General features: G+C 45.1%; 1 protein-coding gene across 2 annotated transcripts in view; it reads left to right on the top strand.

Moving 5' to 3' along the window:
* The window catches only part of LOC140083873 (uncharacterized), a 49,811-nt gene that overhangs the window by 12,204 nt on the left and 13,169 nt on the right, over positions 1-24,438 (top strand). For both annotated transcript variants that reach the window (XM_072126410.1, XM_072126409.1), the window contains exons 6-7: positions 20,720-20,788; positions 21,860-21,934. In XM_072126410.1, coding sequence (XP_071982511.1) covers positions 20,720-20,788; positions 21,860-21,934 — 144 coding nt within the window. The remainder of the gene's footprint in view (positions 1-20,719; positions 20,789-21,859; positions 21,935-24,438) is intronic.

Genomic DNA, 24,438 nt, shown 5'->3' with positions numbered 1-24,438 from the left:
AGCCGAGAACATGAAGTATCTGGGGATAATGGTAAGTAAAAACGTAGATGATTATATTCCTCTTAATATTAACCCCCTGATTCATAAAATAAGGCAGAAAGTATCAGTATGGAGGAAAATGAACTTACCCATGGCAGCCAGATTAGTTTTATTTAAGATGATCATTCTACCACAAATCCTTTTTAAATTCCAAAACAGTCCAGTAGTTATACCAAATAAATATAGTAAAATAATGAATGCACTATTGAGGGAACTTTTATGGGATGGGAATAGAGCACGTATTGGTTTAGAAGAATTGTATCCACAAACAGATAAAGGAGGACTTGCGCTTCCGGATCTGTTATCTTATTTTATAGCAGCACAGTGGCAAAATTTATTAGATCACGATATACTTATGATAAAACACATACTAGCGGAAAATCACAAAATCTTGGGGGTTTATGATATATGGTCACTGCTAGAAACCGGGGTTTTTTTGAATAAAGAAGTTAAAGCACGGTATCCTATGCTCAGGCTATTACAATGGACATGGGAAAGGACTAAGGATAAGACGCACTATAAGGGTTATATGGACATAACACCCCTATGGGGTTTCACAAATAGAAATCTAAAACTAGAAGAGTATACTAAGTTTTGGATAGGGAAAGGGGTATGGACTCATAGCCAAATTCTGAAGCAAGGAATTTTAAAATCTTTTGAGGACCTGGCCGTAGAGCTCAACCTGCATACAAGAGATTGGTACTTTTACATGCAACTCAAAAGTGCATATAAAGAATTTAGAAAAAGAGAAAAATTCATTCTAGAAGACCACCCATTAAACTCCCTCATAAAGTATGAAGTAGCTAGAAAAGGTTTAATGTCGCGTGTATATAAACTGTTTGTGGTAAATCGAACTTTGCCTCCGGCTCATGAGAGATACATACGATGGAAGAAAGATATCCCTGAGTTATCTTTGGAAACATGGCTAGACGCCCTGACAATGGTCAAAGCTAGTACTAAAAACATGTCATATATAATCTCCCAGATATTCATATTGCACGGTGCTCATTATACGCCGAAACGGTTGAACCAATTTAAGAAAAACAAAGAGGAAAAATGCCCAAAATGCAATTTGTTCGATGCAGATCTGATACATATGCTTTGGCGATGTCCGAAGTTACATATATATTGGGCCAAAGTTATAAGTAGATTGCAAACGATATTTAAGTGTAATATTCCAAAAAATGAAAGCGTTTGTATCTTAGGATCAAAACTGGGAGTGGTAGGCACAGCGAGTGCGGTGATGTATGTAATAAAGGGCCTATTACTAGCAAGAAAAGTAATTCTATTCAAATGAAAAGCAAAGAAGCTCCGAGACTGCAAGAGTGGGAAGGTAGAATGGACCTATTACTATATGCAGAACAGATGGAGGGACTAGGAAAAGGCAAAGAGGCTGAAAAGATAAGGAAATTCTGGTTCGAAAGACCCAGCCCAGAATAAAACAAATAGGAACTATATTAACGTCATAAAAAGTGGCAAAATCTAGGGAGGAGAAATATTTCAATCATTATACCCAATGATTTCCAATTGTATACGGCTTCCTTTTTTTCTGCAAGCTGCTCATCGTCAACCACTAGGGGAGGGTTGGGGTGGGTATTTATAAGGGAAAAATGCTAAGTTATATATATTCGCAACTATAACTTATTCAAATGATGTACTTTTGTATTGGACTGTACTTTGTATGTTAAGATAATTTTTTGCATAATAAAAAAAAAAAACATGGACATAAAAAAAAAAACAAAAACATAAAGAAGCCACAGGCTGTGATTGGTTAGAGCGGTGATGACATAAAGTAGCCAAAGGCTGTGATTGGTTAAAGCGGTGATGACATAAAGAAGCCACAGGCTGTGATTGTTTAGAGTTTTGATGACATACAGTAGCCACAGGCTGTGATTGGTTAGAGCAGTGATGACATAAAGCAGCCGCAGGCAGTGATTGGTTAGAGCAGTGATAACATAAAGAAGACACAGGCTGTGATTGGTTAGAGCGGTGATGACATAAAGTAACCAAAGGCTGTGATTGGTTAGAGCGGTGATGACATAAAGTAGCCACAGGCTGTGATTGGTTAGAGCGGTGATGACATAAAGTAGACACAGGCTGTGATTGGTTGGAGCGGTGATGACATAAAGTAGCCACAGGCTGTGATTGGCTAGAGCGGTGATGACATAAAGTAGCCACAGGCTGTGATTGGTTAGAGCGGTGATGACATAAAGTAGCCACAGGCTGTGATTGGTTAGAGCGGTGATGACATAAAGTAGCCACAGGCTGTGATTGGTTAGAGTGATGATGATATAAAGTAGCCACAGGCTGTGATTGGTTAGAGCGGTGATGAAATAAAGTAGCCACAGGCTGTGATTGGTTAGAGCGGTGAAGACATAAAGAAGCCACAGGCTGCGATTGGTTAGAGCGGTGATGACATAAAGAAGCCACAGGCTGTGATTGGTTAGCGCGGTGATGACATAAAGTAGCCACAGGCTGTGATTGGTTAGAGCGGTGATGACATAAAGTAGCCACAGGCTGTGATTGGTTAGAGCAGTGATGACATAAAGTAGCCGCAGGCTGTGATTGGTTAGAGCGGTGATGACATAAAGTAGCCACCAGCTGTGATTGGTTAGAGCGGTGATGACATAAAGTAGCCACAGGCTGTGATTGGTTAGAGCGGTGATGACATAAGGTAGCCAGAGGCTGTGATTGGTTGGAGTGGTGATGACATAAAGTAGCCACAGGCTGTGATTGGTTAGAGCGGTGATAACATAAAGTAGCCACAGGCTGTGATTGGTTAGAGCGGTGATAACATAAAGTAGCCACAGGCTGTGATTGGTTAGAGCGGTGATGACATAAAGTAGCCACAGGCTGTGATTGGTTAGAGCGGTGATGACATAAAGAAGCCAGAGGCTGAGATTGGTTAGAGCAGTGATGACATAAAGTAGCCAGAGGTTGAGATTGGTTAGAGCGGTGATGACATAAAGAAGCTACAGGCTGTGATTGGTTAGAGCGGTGATGACATGAAGTAGCCACAGGCTGTGATTGGTTAGAGCGGTGATGACATAAAGTAGCCACTGGCTGTGATTGGTTAGAGCGGTGATGACATAAAGTAGCCACAGGCTGTGATTGGTTAGAGCGGTGATGACATAAAGTAGCCAGAGGCTGTGATTGGTTGGAGTGGTGATGACATAAAGTAGCAACAGGCTGTGATTGGTTAGAGCGGTGATGACATAAAGTAGCCACAGGCTGTGATTGGTTAGAGCGGTGATGACATAAAGTAGCCACAGGCTGTGATTGGTTAGAGCGGTGATGACATAAAGAAGCCACAGGCTGAGATTGGTTAGAGCGGTGATGACATAAAGTAGCCACAGGCTGTGATTGGTTAGAGCGGTGATGACATAAAGAAGCCACAGGCTGAGATTGGTTAGAGCGGTGATGACATAAAGTAGCCAGAGGCTGAGATTGGTTAGAGCGGTGATGACATAAAGAAGCTACAGGCTGTGATTGGTTAGAGCGGTGATGACATGAAGTAGCCACAGGCTGTGATTGGTTAGAGCGGTGATGACATAAAGTAGCCAGAGGCTGTGATTGGTTAGAGTGGTGATGACTTAAAGAAGCCACAGGCTGTGATTGGTTAGAGCGGTGATGACATAAAGTAACCACAGGCTGTGATTGGTTAGAGCAAAGATTACATAAAGTAGCCACAAGCTGTGATTGGTTAGAGCGGTGATGACACAAAGTAGCCACAGGCTGCGATGGGTTAGAGCGGTGATGACATAAAGAAGCCACAAGCTGTGATTGGTTAGAGCGGTGATGACATAAAGTAGCCACAGGCTGTGATTGGTTAGAGCAGTGATGACATAAAGTAGCCGCAGGCTGTGATTGGTTAGAGCGGTGATGACATAAAGTAGCCAGAGGCTGTGATTGGTTAGAGCGGTGATGACATACAGTAGCCACAGGCTGTGATTGGTTAGAGCGGTGATGACATAAAGTAGCCACAGGCTGTGATTGGTTGGGGCGGTGATTACATAAAGTAGCCACAGGCTGTGATTGGTTAGAGCGGTGATGACACAAAGTAGCCACAGGCTGTGATTGGTTAGAGCGGTGATGACATAAAGAAGCCAAAGGCAGTGATTGGTTAGCGCGGTGATGACATAAAGTAGCCACAGGCTGTGTTTGGTTAGAGCGGTGATGACATAAAGTAGCCGCAGGCTGTGATTGGTTAGAGCGGTGATGACATAAAGTAGCCGCAGGCTGTGATTGGTTAGAGCGATGATGACATAAAGTAGCCACAGGCTGTGATTGGTTAGAGCGGTGATGACATAAAGTAGCCGCAGGCTGTGATTGGTTAGAGCGGTGATGACATAAAGTAGCCAGAGGCTGTGATTGGTTGGAGTGGTGATGACATAAAGTAGCCACAGGCTGTGATTGGTTAGAGCGGTGATGACATAAAGAAGCCACAGGCTGTGATTGGTTAGAGCGGTGATGACATAAAGTAGCCACAGGCTGTGATTGGTTAGAGCGGTGATGATATAAAGTAGCCGCAGGCTGTGATTGGTTAGAGCGGTGATGACATAAAGTAGCCACAGGCTGTGATTGGTTAGAGCGGTGATGACATAAAGTAGCCACAGGCTGTGATTGGTTAGAGCGGTGATGACATAAAGTAGCCACAGGCTGTGATTGGTTGGAGTGGTGATGACATAAAGTAGCCACAGGCTGTGATTGGTTAGAGCAGTGATGACATAAAGTAGCCACAGGCTGAGATTGGTTAGAGCGGTGATGACATAAAGAAGCTACCGGCTGTGATTGGTTAGAGCGGTGATGAGATGAAGTAGCCACAGGCTGTGATTGGTTAGAGCGGTGATGACATAAAGTAGCCACAGGCTGTGATTGGTTAGGGCGGTGATGACATAAAGAAGCCAAAGGCTGTGATTGGTTAGCGCGGTGATGACATAAAGTAGCCACAGGCTGTGATTGGTTAGAGCGGTGATGACATAAAGTAGCCAGAGGCTGTGATTGGTTGGAGTGGTGATGACATAAAGTAGCCACAGGCTGTGATTGGTTAGAGCGATGATGACATAAAGTAGCCACAGGCTGTGATTGGTTAGAGCGGTGATGACATAAAGTAGCCAGAGGCTGTGATTGGTTGGAGTGGTGATGACATAAAGTAGCCACAGGCTGTGATTGGTTAGAGCGGTGATGACATAAAGTAGCCACAGGCTGTGATTGGTTAGAGCGGTGATGACATAAAGTAGCCACAGGCTGTGATTGGTTAGAGCGGTGAAGACATAAAGAAGCCACAGGCTGCGATTGGTTAGAGCGGTGATGACATAAAGAAGCCACAGGCTGTGATTGGTTAGAGCGGTGATGACATAAAGTAGCCACAGGCTGTGATTGGTTAGAGCAGTGATGACATAAAGTAGCCGCAGGCTGTGATTGGTTAGAGCGGTGATGACATAAAGTAGCCACAGGCTGTGATTGGTTAGAGCGGTGATGACATAAAGTAGCCACAGGCTGTGATTGGTTAGAGCGGTGATGACATAAAGTAGCCACAGGCTGTGATTGGTTAGAGCGGTGAAGACATAAAGAAGCCACAGGCTGCGATTGGTTAGAGCGGTGATGACATAAAGAAGCCACAGGCTGTGATTGGTTAGAGCGGTGATGACATAAAGTAGCCACAGGCTGTGATTGGTTAGAGCAGTAATGACATAAAGTAGCCGCAGGCTGTGATTGGTTAGAGCGGTGATGACATAAAGTAGCCACCGGCTGTGATTGGTTAGAGCGGTGATGACATAAAGTAGCCACAGGCTGTGATTGGTTAGAGCAGTGATGACATAAAGTAGCCGCAGGCTGTGATTGGTTAGAGCGGTGATGACATAAAGTAGCCACCGGCTGTGATTGGTTAGAGCGGTGATGACATAAAGTAGCCACAGGCTGTGATTGGTTAGAGCGGTGATGACATAAAGAAGCTACAGGCTGTGATTTGTTAGAGCGGTGATGACATGAAGTAGCCACAGGCTGTGATTGGTTAGAGCGGTGATGACATAAAGTAGCCACAGGCTGTGATTGGTTAGAGCGGTGATGACATAAAGTAGCCACAGGCTGTGATTGGTTAGAGCAGTGATGACATAAAGTAGCCGCAGGCTGTGATTGGTTAGAGCGGTGATGACATAAAGTAGCCACCGGCTGTGATTGGTTAGAGCGGTCATGACATAAAGTAGCCACAGGCTGTGATTGGTTAGAGCGGTGATGACATAAAGTAGCCACAGGCTGTGATTGGTTAGAGCGGTGAAGACATAAAGAAGCCAAAGGCTGCGATTGGTTAGAGCGGTGATGACATAAAGAAGCCACAGGCTGTGATTGGTTAGAGCGGTGATGACATAAAGTAGCCACAGGCTGTGATTGGTTAGAGCAGTGATGACATAAAGTAGCCGCAGGCTGGGATTGGTTAGAGCGGTGATGACATAAAGTAGCCACAGGCTGTGATTGGTTAGAGCGGTGATGACATAAAGTAGCCACAGGCTGTGATTGGTTAGAGCGGTGATGACATAAAGTAGCCACAGGCTGTGATTGGTTAGAGCGGTGAAGACATAAAGAAGCCACAGGCTGCGATTGGTTAGAGCGGTGATGACATAAAGAAGCCATAGGCTGTGATTGGTTAGAGCGGTGATGACATAAAGTAGCCACAGGCTGTGATTGGTTAGAGCAGTGATGACATAAAGTAGCCGCAGGCTGTGATTGGTTAGAGCGGTGATGACATAAAGTAGCCACCGGCTGTGATTGGTTAGAGCGGTGATGACATAAAGTAGCCACAGGCTGTGATTGGTTAGAGCGGTGATGACATAAAGTAGCCAGAGGCTGTGATTGGTTGGAGTGGTGATGACATAAAGTAGCCACAGGCTGTGATTGGTTAGAGCGGTGATGACATAAAGTAGCCACAGGCTGAGATTGGTTAGAGCGGTGATGACATAAAGAAGCTACAGGCTGTGATTTGTTAGAGCGGTGATGACATAAAGTAGCCAGAGGCTGTGATTGGTTAGAGCGGTGATGACATAAAGAAGCCACAGGCTGTGATTGGTTAGAGCGGTGATGACATAAAGTAGCCACAGGCTGTGATTGGTTTGAGCAGTGATGACATAAAGTAGCCAGAGGCTGTGATTGGTTGGAGTGGTGATGACATAAAGTAGCCACAGGCTGTGATTGGTTAGAGCGGTGATGACATAAAGTAGCCAAAGGCTGTGATTGGTTAAAGTGGTGATGACATAAAGAAGCCAAAGGCTGTGATTGGTTAGAGCGGTGATGACATAAAGTAGCCAGAGGCTGTGATTGGTTAGAGCGGTGATGACATAAAGTAGCCAAAGGCTGTGATTGGTTAAAGTGGTGATGACATAAAGAAGCCAAAGGCTGTGATTGGTTAGAGCGGTGATGACATAAAGTAGCCACAGGCTGTGATTGGTTAGAGCGGTGATGACATAAAGTAGCCACAGGCTGTGATTGGTTAGAGCGGTGATGACATAAAGAAGCCACAGGCTGAGATTGGTTAGAGCGGTGATGACATAAAGTAGCCACAGGCTGTGATTGGTTAGAGCAGTGATGACATAAAGTAGCCGCAGGCTGTGATTGGTTAGAGCGGTGATGACATAAAGTAGCCACAGGCTGTGATTGGTTAGAGCGGTGATGACATAAAGTAGCCACAGGCTGTGATTGGTTAGAGCGGTGATGACATAAAGTAGCCACAGGCTGTGATTGGTTAGAGCGGTGAAGACATAAAGAAGCCACAGGCTGCGATTGGTTAGAGCGGTGATGACATAAAGAAGCCATAGGCTGTGATTGGTTAGAGCGGTGATGACATAAAGTAGCCACAGGCTGTGATTGGTTAGAGCAGTGATGACATAAAGTAGCCGCAGGCTGTGATTGGTTAGAGCGGTGATGACATAAAGTAGCCACCGGCTGTGATTGGTTAGAGCGGTGATGACATAAAGTAGCCACAGGCTGTGATTGGTTAGAGCGGTGATGACATAAAGTAGCCAGAGGCTGTGATTGGTTGGAGTGGTGATGACATAAAGTAGCCACAGGCTGTGATTGGTTAGAGCGGTGATGACATAAAGTAGCCACAGGCTGAGATTGGTTAGAGCGGTGATGACATAAAGAAGCTACAGGCTGTGATTTGTTAGAGCGGTGATGACATGAAGTAGCCACAGGCTGTGATTGGTTAGAGCGGTGATGACATAAAGTAGCCAGAGGCTGTGATTGGTTAGAGCGGTGATGACATAAAGAAGCCACAGGCTGTGATTGGTTAGAGCGGTGATGACATAAAGTAGCCACAGGCTGTGATTGGTTTGAGCAGTGATGACATAAAGTAGCCAGAGGCTGTGATTGGTTGGAGTGGTGATGACATAAAGTAGCCACAGGCTGTGATTGGTTAGAGCGGTGATGACATAAAGTAGCCAAAGGCTGTGATTGGTTAAAGTGGTGATGACATAAAGAAGCCAAAGGCTGTGATTGGTTAGAGCGGTGATGACATAAAGTAGCCAAAGGCTGTGATTGGTTAGAGCGGTGATTACATAAAGTAGCCACAGGCTGTGATTGGTTAGAGCGGTGATGACAAAAAGTAGCCGCCACAGGCTGTGATTGGTTAGAGCAGTGATGACATAAAGTAGCCACAGGCTGTGATTGGTTAGAGCGGTGATGACATAAAGAAGCCAAAGGCTGTGATTGGTTAGCGCGGTGATGACATAAAGTAGCCACAGGCTGTGATTGTTTAGAGCGGTGATGACATAAAGTAGCCAGAGGCTGTGATTGGTTAGAGCGGTGATGACATAAAGTAGCCAAAGGCTGTGATTGGTTAAAGTGGTGATGACATAAAGAAGCCAAAGGCTGTGATTGGTTAGAGCGGTGATGACATAAAGTAGCCACAGGCTGTGATTGGTTAGAGCGGTGATGACATAAAGTAGCCGCAGGCTGTGATTGGTTAGAGCGGTGATGACATAAAGTAGCCACAGGCTGTGATTGGTTAGAGCGATGATGACATAAAGTAGCCACAGGCTGTGATTGGTTAGAGCGGTGATGACATAAAGTAGCCAGAGGCTGTGATTGGTTAGAGCGGTGATGACATAAAGTAGCCAGAGGCTGTGATTGGTTGGAGTGGTGATGACATAAAGTAGCCACAGGCTGTGATTGGTTAGAGCGGTGATGACATAAAGTAGCCACAGGCTGTGATTGGTTAGAGCGGTGATGACATAGAGTAGCCACAGGCTGTGATTGGTTAGAGCGGTGAAGACACAAAGAAGCCACAGGCTGCGATTGGTTAGAGCGGTGATGACATAAAGAAGCCACAGGCTGTGATTGGTTAGAGCGGTGATGACATAAAGTAGCCACAGGCTGTGATTGGTTAGAGCGGTGAAGACATAAAGAAGCCACAGGCTGCGATTGGTTAGAGCGGTGATGACATAAAGAAGCCACAGGCTGTGATTGGTTAGAGCGGTGATGACATAAAGTAGCCACAGGCTGTGATTGGTTAGAGCAGTGATGACATAAAGTAGCCGCAGGCTGTGATTGGTTAGAGCGGTGATGACATAAAGTAGCCACAGGCTGTGATTGGTTAGAGCGGTGATGACATAAAGTAGCCACAGGCTGTGATTGGTTAGAGCGGTGATGACATAAAGTAGCCACAGGCTGTGATTGGTTGGAGTGGTGATGACATAAAGTAGCCACAGGCTGTGATTGGTTAGAGCGGTGATAACATAAAGTAGCCACAGGCTGAGATTGGTTAGAGCGGTGATGACATAAAGTAGCTACAGGCTGTTATTTGTTAGAGCGGTGATGACATGAAGTAGCCACAGGCTGTGATTGGTTAGAGCGGTGATGACATAAAGTAGCCAGAGGCTGTGATTGGTTAGAGCGGTGATGACATAAAGTAGCCACAGGCTGTGATTGGTTAGAGCAGTGATGACATAAAGTAGCCGCAGGCTGTGATTGGTTAGAGCGGTGATGACATAAAGTAGCCACAGGCTGTGATTGGTTAGAGCGGTGATGACATAAAGTAGCCACAGGCTGTGATTGGTTAGAGCGGTGATGACATAAAGTAGCCACAGGCTGTGATTGGTTAGAGCGGTGATGACATAAAGTAGCCACAGGCTGTGATTGGTTGGAGTGGTGATGACATAAAGTAGCCACAGGCTGTGATTGGTTAGAGCGGTGATAACATAAAGTAGCCACAGGCTGAGATTGGTTAGAGCGGTGATGACATAAAGAAGCTACAGGCTGTTATTTGTTAGAGCGGTGATGACATGAAGTAGCCACAGGCTGTGATTGGTTAGAGCGGTGATGACATAAAGTAGCCAGAGGCTGTGATTGGTTAGAGCGGTGATGACATAAAGAAGCCACAGGCTGTGATTGGTTAGAGCGGTGATGACATAAAGTAGCCACAGGCTGTGATTGGTTAGAGCGGTGAAGACATAAAGAAGCCACAGGCTGCGATTGGTTAGAGCGGTGATGACATAAAGAAGCCACAGGCTGTGATTGGTTAGAGCGGTGATGACATAAAGTAGCCACAGGCTGTGATTGGTTAGAGCAGTGATGACATAAAGTAGCCGCAGGCTGTGATTGGTTAGAGCGGTGATGACATAAAGTAGCCACAGGCTGTGATTGGTTAGAGCGGTGATGACATAAAGAAGCCACAGGCTGTGATTGGTTAGAGCGGTGATGACATAAAGTAGCCACAGGCTGTGATTGGTTGGAGTGGTGATGACATAAAGTAGCCACAGGCTGTGATTGGTTAGAGCGGTGATAACATAAAGTAGCCACAGGCTGAGATTGGTTAGAGCGGTGATGACATAAAGAAGCTACAGGCTGTTATTTGTTAGAGCGGTGATGACATGAAGTAGCCACAGGCTTTGATTGGTTAGAGCGGTGATGACATAAAGTAGCCAGAGGCTGTGATTGGTTAGAGCGGTGATGACATAAAGAAGCCACAGGCTGTGATTGGTTAGAGCGGTGATGACATAAAGTAGCCACAGGCTGTGATTGGTTTGAGCAGTGATTACATAAAGTAGCCACAGGCTGTGATTGGTTAGAGCGGTGATGACATAAAGTAGCCAAAGGCTGTGATTGGTTAAAGCGGTGATGACATTAGGAAGTCAAAGGCTGTGATTGGTTAGAGCGGTGATGACATAAAGTAGCCAAAGGCTGTGATTGGTTAGAGCGGTGATGACATAAAGTAGCCAAAGGCTGTGATTGGTTAGAGCGGTGATGACATAAAGTAGCCGCCGCAGGCTGTGATTGGTTAGAGCGGTGAAGACATAAAGAAGCCACAGGTTGCGATTGGTTAGAGCGGTGATGACATAAAGAAGCCACAGGCTGTGATTGGTTAGAGCGGTGATGACATACAGTAGCCACAGGCTGTGATTGGTTAGAGCAGTGATGACATAAAGTAGCCGCAGGCTGTGATTGGTTAGAGCGGTGATGACATAAAGTAGCCACCGGCTGTGATTGGTTAGAGCGGTGATGACATAAAGTAGCCACAGGCTGTGATTGGTTAGAGCGGTGATGACATAAAGTAGCCAGAGGCTGTGATTGGTTGGAGTGGTGATGACATAAAGTAGCCACAGGCTGTGATTGGTTAGAGCGTTGATGACATAAAGTAGCCACAGATTGTGATTGGTTAGAGCGGTGATGAAATAAAGTAGCCAGAGGCTGTGATTGGTTGGAGTCGTGATGACATAAAGTAGCCACAGGCTGTGATTAGTTGGAGTGGTGATGACATAAAGTAGCCACAGGCTGTGATTGGTTAGAGCGGTGATTACATAAAGAAGCTACAGGCTGTGATTTGTTAGAGCGGTGATGACATGAAGTAGCCACAGGCTGTGATTGGTTAGAGCGGTGATGACATAAAGTAGCCACAGGCTGTGATTGGTTAGAGCGGTGATGACATAAAGAAGCCACAGGCTGTGATTGGTTAGAGCGGTGATGACATAAAGTAGCCGCCACAGGCTGTGATTGGTTAGAGCGGTGGTGACATAAAGTAGCCACAGGCTGTGATTGGTTGGAGTGGTGATGACATAAAGTAGCCACAGGCTGTGATTGGTTAGAGCGGTGATAACATAAAGTAGCCACAGGCTGTGATTGGTTAGAGTGGTGATGACATAAAGTAGCCGCAGGCTGTGATTGGTTAGAGCGGTGAAGACATAAAGAAGCCACAGGCTGCGATTGGTTAGAGCGGTGATGACATAAAGAAGCCACAGGCTGTGATTGGTTAGAGCGGTGATGACATACAGTAGCCACAGGCTGTGATTGGTTAGAGCAGTGATGACATAAAGTAGCCGCAGGCTGTGATTGGTTAGAGCGGTGATGACATAAAGTAGCCACCGGCTGTGATTGGTTAGAGCGGTGATGACATAAAGTAGCCACAGGCTGTGATTGGTTAGAGCGGTGATGACATAAAGTAGCCAGAGGCTGTGATTGGTTGGAGTGGTGATGACATAAAGTAGCCACAGGCTGTGATTGGTTAGAGCGTTGATGACATAAAGTAGCCACAGATTGTGATTGGTTAGAGAGGTGATGACATAAAGTAGCCAGAGGCTGCGATTGGTTGGAGTCATGATGACATAAAGTAGCCACAGGCTGTGATTGGTTGGAGTGGTGATGACATAAAGTAGCCACAGGCTGTGATTGGTTAGAGCGGTGATAACATAAAGTAGCCACAGGCTGAGATTGGTTAGAGCGGTGATGACATAAAGAAGCTACAGGCTGTGATTTGTTAGAGCGGTGATGACATGAAGTAGCCACAGGCTGTGATTGGTTAGAGCGGTGATGACATAAAGTAGCCAGAGGCTGTGATTGGTTAGAGCGGTGATGACATAAAGAAGCCACAGGCTGTGATTGGTTAGAGCGGTGATGACATAAAGTAGCCACAGGCTGTGATTGGTTTGAGCAGTGATTACATAAAGTAGCCACAGGCTGTGATTGGTTAGAGCGTTGATGACATAAAGTAGCCAAAGGCTGTGATTGGTTAAAGCGGTGATGACATAAAGAAGCCAAAGGCTGTGATTGGTTATTGCGGTGATGACATAAAGTAGCCAAAGGCTGTGATTGGTTAGAGCGGTGATGACATAAAGTAGCCACAGGCTGTGATTGGTTAGAGCGGTGATGACATAAAGTAGCCGCCACAGGCTGTGATTGGTTAGAGCGGTGATGACATAAAGTAGCCACAGGCTGTGATTGGTTGGAGTGGTGATGACATAAAGTAGCCACAGGCTGTGATTGGTTAGAGCGGTGATAACATAAAGTAGCCACAGGCTGTGATTGGTTAGAGTGGTGATGACATAAAGTAGCCGCAGGCTGTGATTGGTTAGAGCGGTGATGACATAAAGTAGCCACAGGCTGTGATTGGTTAGAGCGGTGATGACATAAAGAAGCCACAGGCTGTGATTGGTTAGAGCGGTGATGACATACAGTAGCCACAGGCTGTGATTGGTTAGAGCAGTGATGACATAAAGTAGCCGCAGGCTGTGATTGGTTAGAGCGGTGATGACATAAAGTAGCCACCGGCTGTGATTGGTTAGAGCGGTGATGACATAAAGTAGCCACAGGCTGTGATTGTTTGGAGTGGTGATGACATAAAGAAGCCACAGGCTGTGATTGGTTAGAGCGGTGATGACATACAGTAGCCACAGATTGTGATTGGATAGAGCGGTGATGACATAAAGTAGCCAGAGGCTGTGATTGGTTGGAGTCTTGATGACATAAAGTAGCCACAGGCTGTGATTGGTTAGAGCGTTGATGACATACAGTAGCCACAGGCTGTGATTGGTTAGAGCAGTGATGACATAAAGTAGCCGCAGGCTGTGATTGGTTAGGGCGGTGATGACATAAAGTAGCCACCGGCTGTGATTGGTTAGAGCGGTGATGACATAAAGTAGCCACAGGCTGTGATTGGTTAGAGCGTTGATGACATAAAGTAGCCACAGATTGTGATTGGATAGAGCGGTGATGACATAAAGTAGCCAGAGGCTGTGATTGGTTGGAGTGGTGATGACATAAAGTAGCCACAGGCTGTGATTGGTTAGAGCGTTGATGACATACAGTAGCCACAGGCTGTGATTGGTTAGAGCAGTGATGACATAAAGTAGCCGCAGGCTGTGATTGGTTAGGGCGGTGATGACATAAAGTAGCCACAGGCTGTGATTGGTTAGAGCGGTGATGACATAAAGAAGGCACAGGCTGAGATTGGTTAGAGCGGTGATGACATAAAGTAGCCAGAGGCTGAGATTGGTTGGAGTGGTGATGACATAAAGTAGCCACAGGCTGTGATTGGTTAGAGCGTTGATGACATAAAGTAGCCACAGGCTGTGATTGGTTTGAGCGGTGATAACATAAAGTAGCCACAGGCTGTGATTGGTTAGAGCGGTGATGACAGAAAGTAGCCACAGGCTGTGATTGGTTAGAGCGGTGATGACATAAAGAAGGCACAGGCTGAGATTGGTTAGAGCGGTGATGACATAAAGAAGCTACAGGCTGTGATTGGTTAGAGCGGTGATGACATGAAGTAGTCACAGGCTGTGATTGGTTTGAGCGGTGATGACATAAAGTAGCCAGAGGCTGTGATTGGTTAGAGCGGTGATGACTTAAAGAAGCCACAGGCTGTGATTGGTTAGAGAGGTGATGACATAAAGTAGCCACAGGCTGTGATTGGTTAGAGCAGTGATTACATAAAGTAGCCACAGGCTGTGATTGGTTAGAGCGGTGATGACATAAAGTAGCCGCAGGCTGCGATTGGTTAGAGCGGTGATGACATAAAGAAGCCACAGGCTGTGATTGGTTAGAGCGGTGATGACATAAAGTAGCCACAGGCTGTGATTGGTTAGAGCAGTGATGACATAAGGTAGCCGCAGGCTGTGATTGGTTAGAGCGGTGATTACATAAAGTAGCCAGAGGCTGTGATTGGTTAGAGCGGTGATGACATAAAGTAGCCACAGGCTGTGATTGGTTAGAGCAGTGATAACATAAAGAAGCCACAGGCTGTGATTGGTTAGAGCGGTGATGACATAAAGTAGCCAAAGGCTGTGATTGGTTAAAGCGGTGATGACATAAAGAAGCCAAAGGCTGTGATTGGTTAAAGCGGTGATGACATAAAGTAGCCAAAGGCTGTGATTGGTTAGAGCGGTGATGACATAAAGTAGCCACAGGCTGTGATTGGTTAGAGCGGTGATGACATAAAGTAGTTGCCACAGGCTGTGATTGGTTAGAGCTGTGATGACATAAAGTAGCCACAGGCTGTGATTGGTTGGAGTGGTGATGACATAAAGTAGCCACAGGCTGTGATTGGTTAGAGCGGTGATAACATAAAGTAGCCACAGGCTGTGATTGGTTAGAGCGGTGATGACATAAAGTAGCCACAGGCTGTGATTGGTTAGAGCGGTGAAGACATAAAGATGCCACAGGCTGCGATTGGTTAGAGCGGTGATGACATAAAGAAGCCACAGGCTGTGATTGGTTAGAGCGGTGATGACATACAGTAGCCACAGGCTGTGATTGGTTAGAGCAGTGATGACATAAAGTAGCCGCAGGCTGTGATTGGTTAGAGCGGTGATGACATAAAGTAGCCACCGGCTGTGATTGGTTAGAGCGGTGATGACATAAAGTAGCCACAGGCTGTGATTGGTTAGAGCGGTGATGACATAAAGTAGCCAGAGGCTGTGATTGGTTGGAGTGGTGATGACATAAAGTAGCCACAGTCTGTGATTGGTTAGAGCGTTGATGACATAAAGTAGCCTCAGATTGTGATTGGTTAGAGCGGTGATGACATAAAGTAGCCAGAGGCTGTGATTAGTTGGAGTCGTGATGACATAAAGTAGCCATAGGCTGTGATTGGTTAGAGCGTTGATGACAAACAGTAGCCACAGGCTGTGATTGGTTAGAGCAGTGATGACATAAAGTAGTCACAGGCTGTGATTGGTTAGGGCGGTGATGACATAAAGTAGCCACCGGCTGTGATTGGTTAGAGCGGTGATGACATAAAGTAGCCACAGGCTGTGATTGGTTAGAGCGGTGATGACATAAAGTAGCCAGAGGCTGTGATTGGTTGGAGTGGTGATGACATAAAGTAGCCACAGGCTGTGATTGGTTAGAGCGTTGATGACATAAAGTAGCCACAGGCTGTGATTGGTTAGAGCGGTGATGACAGAAAGTAGCCACAGGCTGTGATTGGTTAGAGCGGTGATGACATAAAGAAGGCACAGGCTGAGATTGGTTAGAGCGGTGATGACATAAAGTAGCCAGAGGCTGAGATTGGTTAGAGCGGTGATGACATAAAGAAGCTACAGGCTGTGATTGGTTAGAGCGGTGATGACATGAAGTAGCCACAGGCTGTGATTGGTTAGAGCGGTGATGACATAAAGTAGCCAGAGGCTGTGATTGGTTAGAGCGGTGATGACTTAAAGAAGCCACAGGCTGTGATTGGTTAGAGAGGTGATGATATAAAGTAGCCACAGGCTGTGATTGGTTAGAGCAGTGATTACATAAAGTAGCCACAGGCTGTGATTGGTTAGAGCGGTGATGACATAAAGTAGCCACAGGCTGCGATTGGTTAGAGCGGTGATGACATAAAGAAGCCACAGGCTGTGATTGGTTAGAGCGGTGATGACATAAAGTAGCCACAGGCTGTGATTGGTTAGAGCAGTGATGACATAAAGTAGCCGCAGGCTGCGATTGGTTAGAGCAGTGATGACATAAAGAAGCCACAGGATGTGATTGGTTAGAGCAGTGATGACATAAAGTAGCCACAGGCTGTGATTGGTTAGAGCAGTGATGACATAAAGTAGCCACAGGCTGTGATTGGTTGGCGCGGTGATTACATAAAGTAGCCACAGGCTGTGATTGGTTAGAGCGGTGATGACATAAAGTAGCCACAGGCTGTGATTGGTTAGAGCGGTGATGACATAAAGAAGCCAAAGGCTGTGATTGGTTAGAGCGGTGATGACATAAAGTAGCCACAGGCTGTGATTGGTTAGAGCGGTGATGACATAAAGTAGCCACAGGCTGTGATTGGTTAGAGCGGTGATGACATAAAGAAGCCAAAGGCTGTGATTGGTTAGAGCGGTGATGACATAAAGTAGCCACAGGCTGCGATTGGTTAGAGCGGTGATGACATAAAGTAGCCACAGGCTGTGATTGGTTAGAGCAGTGATGACATAAAGTAGCCACAGGCTGTGATTGGTTAGAGCGGTGATGACATAAAGTAGCCAGAGGCTGTGATTGATTAGAGCGGTGATGACATAAAGTAGCCACAGGCTGTGATTGGTTAGAGCGGTGATGACATAAAGTAGCCACAGGCTGTGATTGGTTAGAGCGGTGATAACATAAAGTAGTCACAGGCTGTGATTGGTTAGAGCGGTGATGACATAAAGTAGCCACAGGCTGCGATTGGTTAGAGCGGTGATGACATAAAGTAGCCACAGGCTGTGATTGGTTAGAGCAGTGATGACATAAAGTAGCCACAGGCTGTGATTGGTTAGGGCGGTGATTACATAAAGTAGCCAGAGGCTGTGATTGGTTAGAGCGGTGATGACATAAAGTAGCCACAGGCTGTGATTGGTTAGAGCGGTGATGACATAAAGAAGCCAAAGGCTGTGATTGGTTAGCGCGGTGATGACATAAAGTAGCCACAGGCTGTGATTGGTTAGAGCGGTGATGACATAAAGTAGCCGCAGGCTGTGATTGGTTAGAGCGGTGATGACATAAAGTAGCCACAGGCTGTGATTGGTTAGAGCGATGATGACATAAAGTAGCCACAGGCTGTGATTGGTTAGAGCGGTGATGACATAAAGTAGCCGCAGGCTGTGATTGGTTTAGAGCGGTGATGACATAAAGTAGCCAGAGGCTGTGATTGGTTGGAGTGGTGATGACATAAAGTAGCCACAGGCTGTGATTGGTTAGAGCAGTGATGGCATAAAGTAGCCACAGGCTGTGATTGGTTAGAACGGTGATAACATAAAGTAGCCACAGGCTGTGGTTGGTTAGAGCGGTGATGACATAAAGTAGCCACAGGCTGTGATTGGTTAGAGTGATGATGACATAAAGTAGCCACAGGCTGTGATTGGTTAGAGTGATGATGATGACAGTATGACTAAAAGCTACTGGGGGCATCACTGTGAATACTGGGGGCATCATTGTGACTACTGGGGACAGGCACTGTGACTATTGGCTGCTGGGGGCTGCTGATGTGACTATTGGCTATACCTTGGATGGCTGTACATTGTGTACTGTGTGGGGGAGATGTGGCCATTGGCTTCTGGCTTCACTGTGACTAGATTAACTACTGAGAGGGGGCACCATTTCTAAATTGGTTACTGTGAGGGGAATTTCAGTATATTGGTTGCTGTGGGGATAAATTAGTAATTTCTAGGTAAACAACAGAACAGTATTAAGTTTGTGATAAGAAGATAGAGGAGATGATGATTATGTGAGGTATCTAAAATCTAACTCTGCAGAGAGGAGGTGTGGCTGGAAGAAGCTGAAATGGCAGCCAGGTAGAAGAAGAATATGGAGTCTCCTCCAATGAGACCTCATCGAATTTACAATAATTTCTGGCATTACACATCAGCTCACAATTCTACACTCAATAATTAATATTTTGTACACTTTTGGTTCCATGTTTTTGTACCTAGCTCAGTTTTGGTGTTTTTATGTAAGGAGCTGGCTTCTGAAGCCGCATTCATTTACTGAACAAGGTTCCGGTGCTGTAAATATGTACAAACTTGGTTTTAGTGCTGTATTTACTGTACGCATTGGGCTTGGTTCTGGTGCTACATATTTATATAGCTTGGTTCTGGTGCTGTATTTATGGTATGCTCTCGGTTCTGGTGCTGTATTTATGGTATGTCTTGGTTCTGGTGCTGTATTTATGGTATGATCTTGGTTCTGGTGCTGTATTTATGGTATGTCTTGGTTCTTGTGCTGTATTTATGGTATGCTCTCAGTTCTGGTGCTGTATTTATGGTATGATCTTGGTTCTGGTGCTGTGTTTATTGTATGATCTTGGTTCTGGTGCTGTATTTATGGTATGTCTTGGTTCTGGTGCTGTATTTATGGTATGCTCTCAGTACTGGTGCTGTATTTATGGTATGATCTTGGTTCTGGTGCTGTATTTATGGTATGTCTTGGTTCTGGTGCTGTATTTATAGTATGCTCTCAGTTCTGGTGCTGTATTTATGGTATGCTCTAAGTACTGGTGCTGTATTTATGGTATGATCTTGGTTCTAGTGCTGTATTTATGGTATGATCTTGGTTCTGGTGCTGTATTTATGGTATGATCTTGGTTCTAGTGCTGTATTTATGGTATGATCTTGGTTCTGGTGCTGTATTTATGGTATGATCTTGGTTCTGGTGCTGTATTTATGGTATGATCTTGGTTCTGGTGCTGTATTTATGGTATGATCTTGATTCTGGTGCTGTATTTATGGTATGATCTTGGTTCTGGTGCTGTATTTATGGTATGATCTTGATTCTGGTGCTGTATTTATGGTATGATCTTGGTTCTGGTGCTGTATTTATGGTATGATCTTGATTCTGGTGCTGTATTTATGGTATGATCTTGGTTCTGGTGCTGTATTTATGGTATGATCTTGGTTCAGGTGCTCCATTGTAAATTAGAATAGGTGATTAGAGTAGTTGCCATTTTTTCTCTCTTCCAGTTGAGAACCTGTTATTAAAAATATGAATGGAATAAAGTTACAGGATCCAACTCATGATATTGGATTTCTATAACGTGCGGTGTCATGGAGACCCAAATACTCTCTCAATAGACTTCTCACATCCATAGATAAAAGTCCGAGGGGCTGAGAGTTGACACGGGAAAGGTGAATCCAGGTGATGGCCCTTGTGGTATTGTCTCTGGCCTAGCGATGGAGGAGGCCGCCTGGTCAGGATGGATCAATTTGATGAACTATAATAAGTATAATAACTGCCGTAACATAATATATTTAATAATTTTCTGTGCTGCATAATAAATAATAACCCGGTGGCCGGAACAACGTCATTGATCTTCTGGGGCAGAGCTGTAGATAACAATAAGTATAATATTCTGCTTGTGATCTCAGTTCCCACATCGCTCGGGTATTTCTGGTTTTCGGTGCTGCGTCTGAATGGATGGTCCAGTGGTGGGATGTGGGAGTGGCCTCCTTGGACTACAGGACAACAAATGAAGGGACACCCTGTGCTCCCAGGAGGCCATTCTTTGGCCAAAGCAAATCCAGTGATCCATCCCGAAACATCTCCTTTTCCCATGCTGCTTTCTTACTTACATCTAATATTAAATGTATTATTGTTATTGACAGCGGCACTGGTAATCTTGCTTTATAATATGTTGCTGCTTTTAATAAATTTAATGTAACCCTTTGCTGTAGTGACAACTATACTCTGCATGTAGAACATTCTCCATGCTGCTGCTTCTAGTAAGTGTCCTATCTGACCCTGGTGCTAGATTTACGGTTATACTGCTCAGTAATGTCCACCATGCTGCTGCTGCCTCTTCGAAATGGTTAAAATACTGTTATATAATATCCTCTGTGCTGCTGCTTATTAGGTGAGTTACAAAGAGAGATATAAGCAGAATCTTCTCCATGATACCACAAGTAGATAGAAATGTTCTGTGCTGGAAAGTTGTTATTTTTGTGAGTACTCTTCTTTCTTTCTGCAGGAGAGCCCAGCGGATGGCTGCTCATAGTGATTCCCCTCATTCTCTTGGCTGACACGCTGAGAAGCTGTGGTGAGTTCTCCATGTTATGGTAACAATGTACAGGGTAGGCTCACACGTAGCAGGAGGCTGTGTCCCTAATGATGGGTTTTCAGCCGGTTCTTACAGCCGGGGAGCAGAGGTGGTGACAGTGATGAGATATAAAACACAACAGATTTTTTTAATAAAAAGTTCTCCAACCGGATGACGCTTCCTGGTTTAACCCTTTGATGGCGCTATGCCAAGTCAAAAATGTCAAAGCGACTTAACAAGACCAGGAGAGGTTGGGTCCATTGACCAGATGGGAGTCCTGGGACCCTACTAAGACGGATTGATGCTTGGCCCCTTGGACACCAGAGACGTAGGTGGGAGGCAGCAGAAGTCCTACACCTGAACTGATTTGCCTATTCCCTGAGGTATCTTCTCTTACTGCTACATTTACAGCTATACTGCTCAGTAATGTCCTCCATACTGCTGCTCTCTCTGGCTCCAGGTAATGTGAGCACTGACACTTCTAGCCAACAATTATTGTTACTACCTCATACCCTGAACCCTCACCCCAGGGTTTTTCTGATAACTCAGGCCATCAATTGTGGGCAATGCAAGATGGTGGTGGTCCTTTGATTTACCATACACGCACGACCCAAACTTCATACTTTCCCGAAGGGCAGTGGATGAGTTCAGCCCGTACTGAAGAAGGTGCAGCCAAGGACGTCTGAGAAATCGGTCACAAGGTTAAATCACATGACCTCCACCATCTTGCTACAGTGTCTTGCTACAAGGCCAAGACCTTGTCTCCCATCCTACAGACAGCTGAGGTCTATTCACCTGGGGGCTACCTATATGGGTTACTGGGACACAGAAAATGGTTCAAAGGCCTCCCTATAAAAGTTTAGGAAAAGCAAAAGCATTTCCATACAAAATCCTACAAGATGTCACTTAAGTAACAAATTCACTCTGTCCAACCTCTCCCTCCCAAAAATGTATATTTATATACATCAACAATGCTTATATCTTATAGCCAATACACCCCTAATCACAGCCCCGTGGTCTTTTTGGATCATTTTCACTAATTCATGTTTTGTTTGATTTAATATTTTGCAGGATATCTGCCCCGATGTGTCCAGAATGTTCTTCAGAGAGGCCTCGGCCCAGACAGTTCTGTGCGCAGGCAGTGTAGTAAGTGATATTGTTATAGACCATTACAGGTTATCAGACCTGGATGGGGGGTGCTGGTCTCCTGTACTCTCTTCTGTATGCTCTTCTGTACGCTCTTTGGTAGGGACTTCTGTACGGTCTTCTGTAGAATCTTCTACATGTTCTTCTGTAGGGTCTTCTGTAGGGTCTTCTGTAGAGTCTTCTACATGCTCTTCTGTCTAGTCTTCTGTAGGGTCTTCTGTAGGGTCTTCTGTAGGGTCTTCTGTAGAGTCTTCTACATGCTCTTCTGTCTAATCTTCTGTAGGGTCTTCTGTAGGGTCTTCTGTAGAGTCTTCTACATCCTCTTCTGTCTAGTCTTCTGTAGGGTCTTCTGTAGGGTCTTCTGTAGAGTCTTCTGTAGGGTCTTCTGTAGGGTCTTCTGTAGAGTCTTCTACATACTCTTCTGTCTAGTCTTCTGTAGGGTCTTCTGTAGGGTCTTCTGTAGAGTCTTCTACATGCTCTTCTGTCTAATCTTCTGTAGGGTCTTCTGTAGGGTCTTCTGTAGAGTCTTCTACATCCTCTTCTGTCTAGTCTTCTGTAGGGTCTTCTGTAGAGTCTTCTACATCCTCTTCTGTCTAGTCTTCTGTAGGGTCTTCTGTAGAGTCTTCTACATACTCTTCTGTCTAGTCTTCTGTATAGTTTCTACACCCTCTTCTGTCTAGTCTTCTGTAGGGTCTTCTGTAGAGTCTTTTACATACTCTTCTGTCTAGTCTTCTGTAGGGTCTTCTGTATAGTCTTCTACATGCTCTTCTGTCTAGTCTTCTGTATAGTCTTCTACATACTCTTCTGTCTAGTCTTCTGTAGGGTCTTCTGTAGAGTCTTCTGCAGAGTCTTCTACATGCTCTTCTGTCTAGTCTCCTGTAGGGTCTTCTGTAGAGTCTTCTACATGCTATTCTGTCTAGTCTTCTGTAGGGTCTTCTGTAGAGTCTTATGTAGGCTCTTCTGTAGAGTCTTCTGTAGAGTCTTCTACATGCTCTTCTGTATAGTCTTCTGTATAGTCTTCTACATGCTCTTCTGTCTAGTCTTCAGTAGGGTCTTCTGTAGAGTCTTCTACATGCTCTTCTGTCTAGTCTCCTGTAGGGTCTTCTGTACGGTCTTCTGTAGAGTCTTCTGTAGAGTCTTCTACATGCTCTTCTGTATAGTCTTCTGTATAGTCTTCTACATGCTCTTCTGTCTAGTCTTCTGTATAGTCTTCTGTAGAGTCTTCTACATGCTCTTCTGTCTAGTCTCCTGTAGGGTCTTCTGTAGGGTCTTCTGTAGAGTCTTCTGTAGAGTCTTCTACATGCTCTTCTGTCTAGTCTTCTGTATAGTCTTCTACATGTTCTTCTGTCTAGTCTTCTGTAGGGTCTTCTGTAGAGTCTTCTACATGCTCTTCTATCTAGCCTTCTGTCGGGTCTTCTGCGGAGTCTTCTACATGCTCTTCTGTCTAGTCTTCTGTAGGGTCTTCTGTATAGTCTTCTACATGCTCTTCTGTCTAGTCTTCTGTATAGTCTTCTACATGCTCTTCTGTCTAGTCTTCTGTAGGGTCTTCTGTAGAGTCTTCTACATACTCTTCTGTCTAGTCTTCTGTAGGGTCTTCTGTAGGGTCTTCTGTAGAGTCTTCTGTAGAGTCTTCTACATGCTCTTCTGTCTAGTCTTCTGTATAGTCTTCTACATGTTCTTCTGTCTAGTCTTCTGTAGGGTCTTCTGTAGAGTCTTCTACATGCTCTTCTGTCTAGCCTTCTGTAGGGTCTTCTGTAGGGTCTTCTGCAGAGTCTTCTACATGCTCTTCTGTCTAGCCTTCTGTCGGGTCTTCTGCGGAGTCTTCTACATGCTCTTCTGTCTAGTCTTCTGTAGGGTCTTCTGTATAGTCTTCTACATGCTCTTCTGTCTAGTCTTCTGTATAGTCTTCTACATGCTCTTCTGTCTAGTCTTCTGTAGGGTCTTCTGTAGAGTCTTCTACATACTCTTCTGTCTAGTCTTCTGTAGGGTCTTCTGTAGAGTCTTCTGCAGAGTCTTCTACATGCTATTCTGTCTAGTCTTCTGTATGGTCTTCTGTAGAGTCTTCTGCAGAGTCTTCTACATGCTATTCTGTCTAGTCTTTTGTAGGGTCTACTGTAGAGTCTTCTACATCCTCTTCTGTCTAATCTTCTGTAGGGTCTTCTGTAGAGTCTTCTGTAGAGACCTCTGTAGAGTCTTCTACATGCTATTCTGTAGGGTCTTCTGTAGAGTATTCTGTAGAGTCTTCTACATGCTAATCTGTCTAGTCTTCTGTAGGGTCTTCTGTAGAGTCTTCTACATGCTCTTCTGTAGGGTCTTCTGTAGAGTCTTCTGTAGAGTCTTCTACATGCTCTTCTGTCTAGTCTTCTGTATGGTCTTCTGTAGAGTCTTCTGCAGAGTCTTCTACATGCTCTTCTGTCTAGTCTTCTGCAGTGTCTTCAGTATCATCTTCCGCTTGGTCTCTTGTAAGGTCTTCTGCAGATTCTACTGTAGGGTCTTTGGTAGGG

This window comes from Engystomops pustulosus, chromosome 1 (assembly GCF_040894005.1).
Source record: "Engystomops pustulosus chromosome 1, aEngPut4.maternal, whole genome shotgun sequence".
NCBI classification, from domain to species: Eukaryota; Metazoa; Chordata; class Amphibia; order Anura; family Leptodactylidae; genus Engystomops; species Engystomops pustulosus.
Note: the sequence above shows the minus strand (reverse complement) of the source record. Positions and strands in the feature narration are given on the sequence as shown.